At 33.1% G+C, this 16,700-nt stretch overlaps 1 protein-coding gene across 1 annotated transcript in view; it reads left to right on the top strand.

The window, feature by feature from the left end:
* Nucleotides 1-16,700, top strand: part of LOC132720572 (structural maintenance of chromosomes protein 2-like) — a 40,526-nt gene that overhangs the window by 11,213 nt on the left and 12,613 nt on the right. The window contains exons 2-3 of the mRNA XM_060704733.1: nucleotides 394-476; nucleotides 13,845-13,916. Coding sequence (XP_060560716.1) covers nucleotides 394-476; nucleotides 13,845-13,916 — 155 coding nt within the window. The remainder of the gene's footprint in view (nucleotides 1-393; nucleotides 477-13,844; nucleotides 13,917-16,700) is intronic.

Raw genomic sequence — 16,700 nt, 5'->3', positions numbered from 1 at the left:
GATGTACTCTTTGAATCCAAAACAAAAAACACAAATATCTAATACAACTTTGTGACAGGCAATTTTTGTATTAAACAACTTTATCGATTTTTAAAAAGGACTATCGATTGTCGCCGATTTTGGGGTGGTCCGATTAGTTATCGATTTTCAGAGACAATCGGGACAACACTACAGTGAGGTTTTACTACATTTATTGGAAATAAACTTGTCAACAACTCCCAGCATTAAATTACTGTTTGTTTACATGTTTAGTTTAGACCGAAATACCGCATCCGTTCTGTGTATTCATACTATTGTGTTCGAGGGAAAGGGCCTAGTAGTTGCGATTGGCACTAAACATGTCGACCTTGCAAATTTAAGGCATTTTTTTCAAGTTTGATATTTCATTTTTAGTATATGAATGTAGATGGCTTAATATTTTAACAGCTACTGAAGGGTTTATCTCGTACGCTGTGTTTGCACGTATAGGTATGAAAGTAAGTCTCTTTTTAAAGTTTAAACAAATGCAAGAGCGAAACATTGACCGTATCGAGAAATAAGCTACGTCGAGATATATACCATATATCTATATATAGATAGTATTTTTGTTATTGCTGATCCAGGGGAGATTATTTTATAACAATTTTAGTGTTATTGGCAAGACAAAGATGCCGAGAGAATAAGACACATACGCTTGTCAACATTAAGCTGTCTGAGTTTTAAAACTTTTTACCGACAATCAAAGTAAAAACAGTGCAAATTCAATGAGTAACCTTTAAAGTAAAGGGTTTCTTTTTAAAAGTAAAGATCAAATTGTTGGGTTTCCAGATAAAAGCCCTTATCAAAAGGGGTTTTGTTGTGTTTTTAAAAATTTAAAAGAAATTTCCCGTTTTTTAAAAATAAAAAATTTTTCTAGCCAGTTACAGCAAAAAATTAACACAATTTAATAATTTGACATTGAAGGTTTATGTCACTTATAACTCAATGTTTAGGTTAGGCTGTTCAACTGACGCAACGGGACGGATCGCAGAGGGACGGGACAAAGTGATTCCTGTATTATGGTCCCCTAAAACTATGTTCGCCGGCATATACATGTAGAAATAATTTTTCATCATTGTGCATAAGAAGGATGACAGTCGCATAAACACGATATGGGACAGTATACAGAATAAAACATTGTTATGAGTCAAATCAAAGTTTATATGACCAATGTGAAATAATTTGTTATAAAAGTAGCAAAATGTTAACAAAACAAATGATAAAAGTAGCAAAATGTTAACAGAGCAGTATTTTGTCTTTCATGCAAAACAAAATATAGCTTTACTTATTACAAAATTGCAACAACCGAACAAGATGGTTCAAGTAATAGGCAAATGAGTATGAAAGTAATCATACTTCTCTGTTGATTAGCTTGTAGTTTGTCCCATGGCTTAGTTTATGCTATGTACAATCATTTTAAAACGTAAGTTATATATAGGATAAATCTATACAAGAATATTAGTGTAATCTTTTTCATCATTCTCTAATAATTGATATTGAACTGTTACTTCTGTTTGACGCAGCATGATGTAATATGTTTCCTGTGTCTGTATCTGATTTGCAGGATCCAATACAATTCCTGTATTTATCGCAACAGTATCCAATACGTGTTCTGCACCTTACTGAACGATCACAAACAGTTTTAGTATCTGCCTCAAGGAGCTTATATAATTATTGTATTGAATGCTGCAAGATCGCAAACATTTCTTGTAATTAATGCTGTTAGATTACATATATTTCCTTCATAATCAAATACAAATTCTTTTTTATCGATGCAGGATAATTTTTGTTTCCTGTATCTGCCTGCAGGATATATTACCTGTATTTATCGCAGCAGTCTCAAATACGATTCCTGTATTTGTCTGCCGGCTCACAAATATTGTCTGTATATGTCTGCAGGATCCAATATAATTCCTGTATTGAACTCTGCAGGATCACGTATGTTTTCTGTATTTGATTTCAGGATCCAATATATATGTCCTGTATATTTTTTGCAGTAGGATCCAACACCTTTCCCGTATCTGTCTTTATCAGGTTTTAAGCATTTTTAATATCCGACTGCAATATCCAATATGATGTTTGTATTGAACACCGCAGTATCGCCTATATTTCCTGCATCTGACTGAAGGATCTAATAAATATTCTGTAGTTACGTGGCATGATCACATATATTTGTAGCTTTTGACTGAAGGGTCAAATATTATTCCTGTAGTAATAATTGCAGGATGGCACACATGTCCTGTATCTGACTGCAGGGGTTAATATTATTTCTTTAGTTTAAGCTGCAGTATCACATACATTTTACCCTACAGGATAAATTTTGTTTCCTGTATCTGCTTTCTGGATATATTTCCTGTATTTATTGCAACAGGTTACGTTTCCTGTTTTTGTATTTTTTTACTTAATTGTATTACGATATTATATTTTCCTAAAGAGAGTACAATTTCGATCAGATAATTCTGATTATATATATGAAATATTTGCTTTCAATTATGGTATTTATTTTTATATTTCACGTTCTTCTGCTCATTGATTTTAATTTGCTGTTAGCTTATATATTGCAAATTCAAACAAAGGTGTTAAACAGAAACAACATGTACTGAAACACTTAATTATTGATAGGATCAGGCATGTGAATTTCTTGTTAAGCCTTTTATTTTATATGATAAAGATAACCCTAGGCCATCATTTATAAAATAAAATCTGGAAAAATGTAGATCCATCGAAATCATGGTACCCCCTCGGAAGCAATATATAAGACATTTAATGACTATTTAACTTGTAGTCAGAAGTAACATTTATCAAGTCTTCTTGCATGTATTACTTATTGCAACCTTCTTCCCAGATCAAAAAAGATCCTGCGCAAAGTTTTTATGTTTTAAGATTTTAAAGGATAACCATTTAATATGGAATGCGAAAAAAGAGAAAGCAACAATGTTTTGATTGGTAAAATACGGAATTTAACATCCATGACAATCCAATTTTGCCACTGCCAAACCATTTTTTTGCAATTTATTTCATTCTTTATCTATGAAATGTTGATCTTATGATAATTAATATGATCTGCGCGAAATTAATCTTTAAGCTTCGTCACTCTAAAGTATGCATATTGTTCGATCGAAAGCTGCTTAGGCAATAAGGATTTTTTATATACACACAAATATTTTATACACTAAAATGATATACTTGTGCTAGTAACATCCATATATATATATATATATATATATATATATATATATATATATATATATATAAAGTAAAAGTCCACCTAAAATAAGTAAATTCAAATATATAAAGAATAATAGGTTACATTGATTCACCTTTTTTCAATTTTTGCTTTATTCAGCTTTTTTATGGACAGATGACTTTTATATTTAGTAGATATATCTTGCATAGTCTTCTTCTTTTGTATGGAGTTAGGGGTCAGTGGGTCAAAATCAGGGGTGCCAAAATAGATTTATACACATTTGCATACACAGCCTTTATATTTAGACTGATGGTTATGAACTTGGACGGTTTAGTGTTGGGAGTCTGTTTTATACAGGCTTTGCTTTTTAACAATGTCTCATATTTACAAGGAACAAATCTAAAGAGGTCCTTAAAGTTAAGATTGTGTTTGGGGTCACTGGTTTCAAGGTCAATGTCTTACATGTATAAATATTTAATAAAGTTTAATTGAATAGTTTTCAACTTCATCGCATGGCAAAGCAATGACTTGCAACACAACTGTGGACAAAACGTGCTAAAATAGGTTGTGTTTTTCCAGCTGGACATAATTCATAATTTCAGGACGATATGAGGCTTATAAACACGAATGTTTCGGTGTTATACAATTTAATTGTATCCATGCACAAGTCTTGAATAGGATTACGGCAATTCTTGTCTGGTTCCCATATAATACGTAAAACAAGACGTTAAAGGATTGTGCCTCAAGGTTTATTATTTACTGCTTCAATTTATCAAAATGAATATGGATAACCTGGGGTCACACAACCCAACTATGGAAAATCCTTGTGACACTCTAGGGGCTGCTGTTTTACTCCAAATATCCAGGATATTGGTCAGAAAGGTTGTTTTGATGATTTTATGGTCAATATTAAATATAGGTCACTTGGGGTAAAAAACTAGGTCATGTAGTCCTTATATGGAAAAAACATTTTTATCACTCTAGGGGACATTATTCCAATCCAAATATCCTAGAAACTTGGACTGAGCCTTTATAATAAATAAGAGGCATCAGGTCCCTTTTGTTTTTAATTGTAAATTATTATTTGCGTTGACATCAAAGTTTCACCTTCAATGATTTTGAATGTGACCATAATAACAAATTTATTACCTTTTTAACAACTGATCTCAAATGAACGATATGTAACGCTGATATGATTTTCTTGTTGCTATACTTTTCTTTAGTGCATCGAGTATTGCATCGAGTAGTTTTCTAAAGGTTTTCTTATGGTCATTGTGTTGTATCTTTTTTATCTGTATTTAAATTGTCATTTCTGTTCTTGAGTTATTGACAAAAGACAACTGTAAGAATTTAACCTCGCGTTGTGATTTATTCTATTAACACACTCACCAAATAGGAATATATTTGTGCTAAAAACGTGGTTTGTCGCGTCTACAACCAGGTTTAACTCACCCGTTTAGATTTTGCTTCTTATAGTTCATATCGTTACCCCTATGCGTTCTTCAAAATCTCATATGTTTATGTCTTATCAATTGTGACATGTTCTGTATGGTGACATATTCTATGATGTCATATGTTGTAAATTGTTTTCATCGGTTTTAGCAGCATTAAATATCAAGTTTAATTCATTAACCATTTTATGCTTACCAAATCCTTGTCACGTTAGTCCCATAGACTGACCTTTTGATTGATAACTGTCACAGTTTCTGGCATGTCTCTCCCTTTCCTTTTGCTGCCTTTGTCATCTCCCATGTTTTGGCTCGGTACCTTTCTGGGTGCCATTCAAGAGTGGTTGGGTTGTGTCGAGGCTGCGTTCTGTTTATGTCACCTTTCCCTATTGACATTCTTCTCACTTATAGAGTCATCATCGCGCCTTGATGAAAAATAATTTCAGCTGTGAGCACTTAAAAAATCAAGAAATCCTCCCATGTGTTTTTCTGCTTTTATTTGGTTGTAGGGAGAATACAAATATAAACACCATCTCAATTTCTTCTTGTGTGCATGTATTCAATAATGAATCAGTAAAGGAAGAAATCGCTGCGATATCAGAGGTAATGATAAGTCATTCGCAGTATTTCGTCAAGAGAAGCCAACTCATTAACTTAAATCTGTCTGCGCCCTATAAATGAGTTGAATTGTATCATATTTCTTAGTCTCTCTTGTAATGAAAGTAATATATAACTAATGTAGTGACAGATTAATGAGCGTGTAAACATGTTAAAGATTGGCATTATAAGTTGTCAATCAAAAAATTCATTTGTAGGTACTTTAATTTGTTTGCCTTATCAGAGACAAGCCACTTATGTATGAAAGGACTCCAGTAATTCCCTTTTGATAGTTAGAGTCTAAGATAAGCTTAGTTAAAACAACATTGCGTTTATTGAACGCCGCCCTTCCTTGTTGATCTTGTTTATCATATTTAACCTACCCACATTTCTAGTGCAATATAATAAACAAGATCAACAAGGAAAGGCGGCGTTCAATGAACGCAACCCCCACATGACCCAGCAACAAGAACCAATGGCAAGGAGCCCAGGCGGACCCCAAACATAAAAGGACAGGGCAAAGACAGGTTAATCATTAAATGATAAATAATTTGTAACTGATTAGGAATTCAAAGAAAATAATAATAGTAGACCCACAAAGGGGAAGGGGACAGGAGACCGAGGGAACGGGGGGTTAATTAAAGAAATAAAAACTAGAGGCAATGGGGAAGATACTTACCGTAGACGAGAAAACAACAAGGGACACAAGCAAAAGTGTCACCAAAACAGTATGAAACAACATAGACATACATCTGAGGAACACAGTGGGGCGCCGCCTTGGAACGGTCAGCAGCATAATAATGACTGCTGGGGAGTTTAAACCGGTTAATGGTGCACCAAACCTCGCTCTTAGCCACACCATGTTCCTATAAACGAGACAGTGTAAATAAAATGAATCCCCGCCAAGTGAAATTCTAACAGTTGTCATGGTTACAAAAGGTTAAATAAGTAAAACACTAAAATGATCATGTAGAAACAGAAGAGTTTTTTAAATCACTATTGAATTAAGAAATTAAATCAAAGTTACGATTGTAAAATTTAGTAAAATATTTCCGTAATTTATGATAGCGGTAGCCCTGTTTTAGAAGCTTGCTGGTAATAAAAATATTCCGCTCGTTGAAATCCTTTACGTTGCTACAAGCTCTAGCGAATCTAATTAACTGAGAAACATAAACCCCGTAAAAAGTTTCATGGGGTACGTCTCCATCTAAATGTGGATCGTCTCCATCTAAATAAACACTTAATTTATGGAAATGATTTGGACATTTTTCTTGTAGTATTGCCCTGTGGACTTCCACAAAAATGATACTAATCAAACATTTATGTTGCTTTCGTGGTACAATGTTTCTGGTCTTTGATTATTTAACAAAATTTGGTCCAATCATGTTTGTTGGATCAAAACTAGCCTTGCCCTTGGGTCAGTTAATTGTATGAAAACAAAACTTAAAACAACTATTTCATCAATTTAAAAAAGGCTAGAGCGTAGATAGTGTGTGTATTATTGCAAATTCGATCACTACCAAGTTCATTCAAATAATGATTGATCTTGCGTAGAGTCTTTTTTTGAAATGCAATGTTTAAATGTCAAGTATTTGTAATGTATCATCGTCTAATTAGCCTCCTCCATACTTGACAAATCTGATAAGATATGAGTTGACAAAGATTGTTCTACCTGAAGACATACGAGGGGTTATCCAAAAATTCGTGGACTTTCTTTGTTGCGTAAAATTTATTTGAGATATTAATTTGAAATTCTTACACTGCTTAGAAGAATTAATAACAAATTCATGTGAATAGCTTCTTACATTACAACAATATTTAATTTTACATAAACACATGTCGGCGACAGCGGCGCACTCCAAAAAATTATTGACGTCAACGTCATAATATTAACGTACAATTTGTGCTTCAACGTTACGCAGTCAATGACTGTTACTGCTTCTCAAAGTAATGTCCATTACTAATTTTTTTATGCCACTTTAACACTAATGATCGTGAAATATTCTTTTCTCTGTTCGTCTGCTGATTTTATCAAATGTTTTCTGTAGGTGTTTCATTTTCAAAATTGCAATAAAAATTTATGAATTGTTTATGATCATGCGATTTTTCTAATTATCGCGTGTCCCGTCATTTTCCCGTTGTAAACAATAAAGGCGTCTGGCGTTTCTAGCGATATCAACAAAAATAAAGGTAAATGACGTCCATAATTTTTAAAGAATTACTTAAATGACATCATAGAAGAAACATGCGATGTTCAGCGGGTTTTCTACGTTATTTTTTTAGTTTTTTAGCAAGAAGTATACGATGACTTACAGCGCTTTTCTACCGTGCGCCGGGTGACGTGTATGTGCTTATTTAAAAGCAATATAAAATCATAATTTATTGACACAATTAACTGTTCCTTTCAAAATGTGTTGATAATATTCTACAATGTATGCTGATAAATTTTCATTACAATACACGTTGACGTTCAAGAGATATTTAAAAAATCCACAAACTTTTGGATAACCCCTCGTATTTCTCTTTTTTCAAGCTTTTTTTAATCATATATACAATAAAGTATTGGTCGCTAAAAATGTTATAATGTCTTGGTCGCAAAATCAATGTCACTGAGTATTGGCCCCTAATTTGACGTTACACATTCTTGGTCGTCATTAAGTCTTGTTTGAAACTCTTCTTCTTAAGAAATCATCGTAGATACAAACTATAACGATTGTTCATTTTATTTGGAGATTTTGTTCAACCTTTCTCTTAAATTCTATCTATGATTATTTTAAAGTATTTGCTTAAATTAAAATTGTTTATTTCATTTAGTTTTCATTTAATGCTTAACAAAATAACAATAATTAATTTAATCGAATGCTTTGACGTTAATTTTAGTTCCTATGTGAGACCAATACAATCAGATTTATGACAATACAACTTAACAAATTGGATGAGATTAACCTTGTTTAACTAATTTAATTGAAGACAGCATAAGCACTGTTCTTGCTTTTTGTAATTGAATACTTATGTGGATATTTAAAGATCCTGTATATTGTAATTAAGGATGTAACAACTCTTAAGTGAAATTTTATATATTTATATAATTCATTTTCTAAAACAATTTCCAAGAAAATGTTAAATATGTATTGCAAATGTTTATACGCATTATAAGTATTCATTAAATGTATGCATTCATTTGTTATTGAAAAGATTGGCCTACAAATAATAAACTTCTAATTACCTCCCTTTTTTACATGAGATGTAAATTCGGTAATATCTATCCAAATAATGTGTTTATGAACTTACAATATTCATAATTAACAGTTGAGTTACAGGATCATTAAATTGTTATCTTTACAACAAAAGATAATTTTGAAGTGTTTATGTTTGATCATTATTTATTTGATCACCATCGATTATTGTTTTACCAAAATTCAACAAAACGGATGTAATTGTTATCACAGACTACAATAAATGATATTCAATTTAGTTTTGAATTCTTTTACTAGATATTTATTTAAATTTATAACCTCAAATGATTATTGAATCATTTTTTCTTTAAAAAAATTATTTCTTACATTAAATGAATTAGAATAATAAAGTCTTAATCTGAGTAACTTGACAGAAAAACACATCTGACAACAATTTTCTTTTTAAGATATCGAACATAAAAACATAACTTGTTTGATATTATGATAACAATATAAACCATAGCTACTGTATTAGAAGTGTTTTTAAGCAAGTGTTTCTGATTCATATAACTTGTCGTTTCATCATTTACAGATGTTGGCTTATAGCCACAGATTGTAACCAAATTAAGAAGAAACAAAGTTGCACCGGAGGTCAACCAACACAACATACGGGATAACGTAATATTTTTGCGGTTACCAATATAGTCATTCGGTGGCTCCTTGGGTATTTGAAGAAATATACTGGACCAGTCCTGACATCTCAACGGATAACGTATCAGTGGCGTGCTTGAATCAAGAGCAAGTCAACAATCACACATCTCGAAAAGGCCGCGTTTATTACCAGGGTCCAATGATGAATGTTTTTCCAGGCTGGTTGGAGTTCCCGGACTTTCGGTTCAGTTTTTGGACATCACGCTTTTATTTATTTGTCTTCTTAGAAACCTGGACATTTTTGGATTTTAATAACATTTGGACGGAGTGCAAACCACAGCACCAATCGATGATCAAACGGAAGCAGGGACATATGTCGCTTAAGGGTTTCCGAAATATAAGTAATTATATTCGAATGCTTATTTTTAAATTCTGCTTGGCAATCACAAAAGAATAAAATAAATGGATATATAATTGGGCAATATTAAGATCTACGTATATTTTAAAGAAGAAAATTCTTGGCAGAATTTTAACGGTAAAATAATTAATCCAATAATCATTTATTAGAAATCATAATATAATAGTACAACATTTAATATTGCCTAAATAAGAAATTATTCAATATGATGTATATCTTTACAGAAGCTGCGATGTCATACTGAAAAAGGTTAAAACATGAACATTTTAAACATTGATATATTTATTTATCTTTTATTTATGTCATAAAATAATCCATCACGGTATTATCCGAAGTTATATTGCTGTAATCAAAAAGGCTAAGATATTGACATGAACATAAAATAATTAAAAATATAACTGATGATATGAAACAATCCGAGATATAACTGACATCATGAAACAATCCGAGATAACACTACCGCATGAACAAATACGAGAACACTGTCGTCATGAAGCAATCCGAGATAATACTGCCTGCAGTCAAGAAACAATCCGAGATTATACTGCCGCTATGAAACAATCCAAGATAATACTGCCGTCATGAACAAATCTGAGATAATTATGCCTGCAGTAATGACACAATACAAGAAAATACTGCCTGCAGTCATGAAACAATCCGAGATAATACTGCATGCGGTCATTAAACAATCCGAGATACTACTGCCATCATGAACCAGTCCGAGATAATACTGCCTGCAGTCATGAACTAGTCCGATAAAATAATGCCTGCAGTCATGAACTAGTCCGATAAAATAATGCAAGCAATCATGAAACAATCCGAGATAATAATGCCTGCAGTCATGAAACAATCCAAGATAATGCTGCCTGTCGTCATGAACCAATCAAATATAATAATGCCTGCAGTCATGAAACATTCCAAGATAATACTGTCTGCCGTCATAAACCAATCCGGGCTAATACTGCCTGCAGTCATGAAACAACTCGAGATAATACTGTCTGCAGTCATGAAACAATCCGAGATAATACTGCAGTCAAGTATCAATCCAAAATAATACTGCCTGCAGTCATGAAACAATCCGAGATAATAATGCCTGCAGCCATAAAACAATCTGATATAATACTGCCTGCAGTCATGAAGCAATCCGAGATAATACTGCCTGCAGTCATGATGAACCAATCCGAGATTATACTGCGTGCAGTCATGAAACAACCAGAGATATTACTACCTGCAGTTATTAAACAATTTTAGATAACACTGCCTGCAGTCATGAAACAACTCCAGATAATACTGCCTGCAGTCATGAAACATTCCGTGATAATACTGCATGCAGTCATGAAATAATCCGAGATAATACTGCCTGCCATCATGAAACAATCCGAGATAATACTGCATGCAGTTATGAAACAATCTGAGATATTACTGCCTGCCATCGTGAACCAATCCGAGATAATACTGCCTGCAGTCATGAAACAATCTAAGATATTACTGCCTGTCGTCATGAACCAATCCGAGATAATACTGCCTGCAGTCATGAAACAATCCGAGATAATACTACCTGCAGTCATGATGAACCAATCCGAGATTATACTGCCTGCAGCTATGAAACAACCCGAGATAATACTACCTGCAGTCATGAAAAAATCCTAGCTACTACTGCCATCATGAACCAATCCGAGGTAATACTGCCTGCAGTCATGAACTAGTCCGATTTAATAATGCCTGTAGTCATGAAACAATCCAAGATAATATTGCCTGCAGTCATTAACTAGTCCGATATAATAATGCCTACAGTCATGAAACAATTTTAGATAATACTGCCTGCAGTCATAAAACAATCCGAGATAATACTGCCTGCAGTCATTAAACAATCCGAGATATTACTGCCTGCAGTCATGATGAACCAATCAGAGATTATACTGCCTGCAGTCATGAAACAACCCGAGATAATACTACCTGCAGTTATGAAACAATTTTAGATAATATTGTCTGCAGTCAGTCATGAAATTATCCCAGATCAGGGATATAACTGCCGTCAAGAAACAATCAGAGATAATACTAATGTCATTAAACAATTCTAGATAATGCTTCTGCAATGAAACAGTCTGAGATAATAATGCCACCATGTAACAATCCAATATATTACTGCAGTCATGAAACAGTTTGCGATAAAACTGCTGACATCATAAAGTCTGTGATAATGCTGCCTTAAAAAACAACCCGTGAAAATTATGCAGTCAAGAATTAATCAGAGATATTCCTGTCACCATTTAACAATATTAGCTTATTCTGTCGCAATGTTATACTCTGAATTATTACTGCCGTCATGAAACAATCAGAATTATTACAGCGGTCATGAAACAATCCGAGATTATACTTCCCATATGAAACCATTCGGGATAATACTGCTGTCATAAAACAAACCTAGATAATTCAGCCGCCAAGAAAACAATCGGACCTTTAACTGAAGTCAAGGAAACATTCCGAGATAATACTGCAGCCATGAAATATTCCAAGATAATACTTCCCTTATGAAACAATCAGAGATAATACTTCTATCATGAAACAGTCCGAGATAATACTGCTGCCATAAGAAAATCCTAGATAATTCAGCCGACAAGACAACAATCCGACCTGAAATTGACGTCATGGAACAATCAAAGATAATGCTGCGAACATAAAATAATCAAAGATAATACTGTCGTTAAAATGAATATTTTTTTTTATCAGTTTGGATGAAAAATTTCGAGTTATCATTAATGTCAAGAAAAATTTCGGGCTTTTATTTATGTCATGAAACAATCCTTCACGACATAAAACGAGGTGTTATTAATACCATCAAATATGCAATGATATAACTACTAACATAAAAATAATCCAATCTAAAGCAGTCGTCATAAAACGATCCGAGTTAAAACTACCGTCAAGAAACAATCCGAGATAATTCTGCGTCATGAAACAATCCAAGATGATAATGCCGTCATAAAACAAAAATAGAAATAAAATGAAATAGTCCGAGTTAATAAGTCCGGGATGAGACAATCCGAGAAAATACTGCCGCCAAGAAACAATCTGTGATTATACTGCCGTCATAAAACAAAAAAGAAAACAAAATACTGCCTCCATTGAATAGGTCGAGATAATACAGTCGTCATTAAACAATGCGAGATAATACTACTGACATGTAACAGTACGAGATAATACAGACGTAAAGAAACAATCCGAGATAGTACTGCCGTCAGGAAATAATCAGAGACAGTATTGCCACCATGGAACAATCCGAGATATTATGGACGCTAGAAAACAATCCGAGATAATACTGTATCATAAAACTGTCCGAGATAATACTGCCGTCATGAAATTATCCAATAAAATACTACCGTCAGGAAAAAGTCCGAGATATTATCGATGTCATGAAATAATTCGAGATAATACTGCCGTCATAATTCAATCCGAGATAATACTGCTGTCATTAAACGATCCCAGTTATTATTGTCGTCATGAAACAATCTGAGATATTACAACCGACATAAAATAATCCAAGATAATAATGCCATAAAGAAACAATCCGAGATAAAATTGCATTCATGAAATGATTCTAGATAAAATTGCAGTAATGAAATAATCCGAAATAATACTGCATTCATGAAATAATCCGAGATATTACTGTCGTTATGAAATATTCAGAGATATTTTTGCCGTTATGAAACAGTCTGAGATAAAACGGCCGGTACAAAACAATCTGAGATAATATTGCGTCATGAAACAGTCCGAGATAATATTGCCGTCATAAAATAATTCAAAATATTACTGCAATAATGAAACAATTCTATAAGATAATACTGCAATCATGAAATAATCCGAGATATTACTGTCGTGATGAAATAATCCTAGTCAATACTGTCGTCAAGAAACGATCCGAGATTGCACTCATGAAATAATCCGATATAAAACCAAATACATGAAACAATCTGAGATTTTATTGAAGCCATGAAATCCGAGATATTACTGTCATCATGAAATAATCCATCATATAACTGTTGACATGTAATTATCCGAGATTTTACTACCAACATGAAATAAATCGGGATATTACTACAGTCATGCAAAAAATTGAGATATTACTGCCATCGTGAAACATTTCCAGATTTTACTGCATTCGTGAAATAATCCGAGATAATACTGCCATCATGAAACAATCCGAGATATCACTGCATTCATGAAAGAATCCGCGACTTTACTACCGTTATGAAATAAATCAGGATATTAGGGTGTGGGTTGCTTTTGTTACTTTTATTAGGTAATTTGAGCCCTTATTTTAGGTGAATCATATTTAGTTTTTATTTCAGATAAGTCACATATCAACAACGACTGCAATACAACAAACTGATTTTACAGCTTGGTGGAATGAGATTGAACTGGTGAGCACACTTCGCTTTCATAGTATTATTATTATTATTATTATTATTATTATTATTATTATTATTATTATCTTTGTAACATTTAAATCGATTTTTAAAAGAATATTTTAAACGGTAAGGCATATATTCTTAAAAAATGTAAACATTTAATGGGATATTTATTTAATGATATAATCCATATAAACGTATAAATGTTTGACACTACATGTACGTCGAAACAAGAAAATAATTTCAAACAAGCCAATTTCCCCATAGAGTCATTTGAGCGCCCAATTTGATCTATGTAAAAAATTCAAATTTTATTATTTTACAATTGACGTCCACATTAAATTTCCTTTTGTAAAGTTTTTAATATTTTTTTTTTAATTTTTGAAATCTCCAAACACAATGTGAATGCTATTGACGTATCTCTTCGAACACTTGGTGTATTTAGGCTTTAAAAAAACATTTACGCTTTTCAAGTGTCAGTTCTTTAAAAGCGTCATGATTTTCAGGTATCGAGTACTTTAAATTTTTCTCGATATTCAGTTGTCAAGTCCTTTCAGAGTTTCTCGATTATCAGGTGTCAAGTACTGTCAATGTTTCACGAGTTTCAGTTATCAAGAACTTTCAGTGTTTTACAATTTTCATGTGTCAAGTACTTTAAACGTTTCACGATTTTCAGTTGTCAAGTACTTTCAGAGTTTCACGATTTTCATGTGTCAAGTACTTTAAGTGTTTCACAATTTTCAGCTGTCAAGTACATTAAGTGTTTCACGATTTTCTGTTGTCAAGTACTTTCAGTATTTCACAATTTTCAGTTGTAAAGTACTTTCAGTGTTTCTCGATTTGAGGTGTCAAGTACTTTCAGTGTTTCACAATTTTCAGCTGTAAAGTACTTTCAGTGTTTCTCGATTTTCAGGTGTCAAGTACTGTCAATGTTTCGCGATCTTTAGTTGTCAAGTACTTTCAGTGTTGCACGATTTTCAGTTGTCAAGTACTTTAAGTGTTTCACGATTTTCAGTTGTTAAGAACTTTCAGTGTAATAAGATTTTAAGTTGTCAAGTTCTTTCAGTATTTCTTGATTTTCAGCTGCCAAATACGTTCAGCATTTCTCGATTATCAGGTGTCAAGTACTGTCAATGTTTCACGATTTTTAGTTGCCGTGTACTTTCAGTGTTTTTCATGAAACATAAAACATGAAACATTTTATTTGATTAAACACCTATTTCAATAACAATTTTCAATGGCGTTGTACAATGGTACATTTAAATCATTTAAATGGATAAAAGGATAAAATTTTACTAAAATAAATTAAAAGTAATTGTTAAATCAAGTCAAACAATAGAAATAGCATTAAGAAAGCTAACATACAAAGAACTGCACTCTCAAAGAGCAAAACACACGCCAGTCTCCTATGATTTGTGTCTACATAAATCTTCACCGCAAGAGTATGCAAACTGGGCTGTCCCAACCAATATAGACACACACGCACGCACGCACACACACAAGTTCAAAATAAGTAAAATATTTAGAAGCTGTATAAAGAAACTTTTATTATTATTCACAGGAATTTAAAATATTTAAGTCATTATCACATTTGTACTTTATCAGATCATTTTTCTATCAGAAAAATCAACAACAGAACTATATGAATATCCAAACTAGAACATGAAGAGAAATAGTCCCTGAAGTACCATGCTTTCAGTTTACTTTTGAAAATGTCTACAGAGCCTGACTGAGAATGTCTCTTGGAAGCTCGTTTCAAAGGCGTGGTCCCACCGTACTAAAACTTCTGTCGCTGAATGTCTTTATCTTATTGAAGGGAACAACATAACACCCCTCTGAAGAAGCTGCAGAGCGAAGAAGTTTTGAAGGCATTTTTTTCAGTCTAAAGACAAGTCAAATAAGCAGGTGCATTTCCAATAGAACTGTTGAACATAAATGTACAGATTTTTAATGTTATTTGAGCGTTGATTGGTAACCAATGGAGATCGTAGAATGATTGCTTTGAACTTTCATATTTTCCACGGTTTAGAACCAGTTTTGCACACATGTTTTGGATTCTTTTCATCTTTGGAATTCACACTGGGATATTCCATAAATTATTGCATTACAGTAATCTAAATGAGAGATGACGAGAGACAAGACTAATATTTCGGTTGCTTCTTTTGTGAGGTATTTCCTGATGTTTTTTTATAACTTTTAAGTAGTTGAACATGGCAGTGCGGCATTTGCGTTTAACATGGTCTTTGAAATTGAAATGTTCGTCCAAATATGCACCTAAATAACGAATGCAGTTACTAGTATTTGATTCGATTTCATCACCGGCAATGTTAATTTGTTCAAAAGAGCATTTGAATAACTGATGTTTGCTGCCAAACTCGATGAATTCAGTTTTTGCTGTATGCATTTTTAATTTGTTTCCATTCAACCAATTGGTTGTTTTCAAAGCACAGTTTTCAAGAGTTTCTATGGAATTCTGTTCTGCATTTTCGTTTGACGGTGAAACGTACGTTTTTCGTGTGATCGTCAGCAAAGCCATGAACCGTGATTGTGGTATAATGTCAAAGAGCGTTCCGACATATGTGAGGTAAAGCCAAAGACCAAGACAGCTGCCTTGTGAGACACTACGTTCCAGTGAACGTGCAGACGACAACGATAGGTTTACACTGACACGACAGCTGCGAGGACGCAAGTATGAGTTGATCCAGTCAAGCGCCGTCGACAATAACCCATATTGTTTAGCAAACACATCCAACAAAATGTCATGGTCTACTGTATCAAAGGCAGCAGTTAGGTCAA

This window comes from Ruditapes philippinarum, unplaced genomic scaffold (genome assembly GCF_026571515.1).
Source record: "Ruditapes philippinarum isolate M1 unplaced genomic scaffold, ASM2657151v2 ctg10314_1_1_1_1, whole genome shotgun sequence".
In the NCBI taxonomy this organism is placed as follows: Eukaryota; Metazoa; Mollusca; class Bivalvia; order Venerida; family Veneridae; genus Ruditapes; species Ruditapes philippinarum.
Note: the sequence above shows the minus strand (reverse complement) of the source record. Positions and strands in the feature narration are given on the sequence as shown.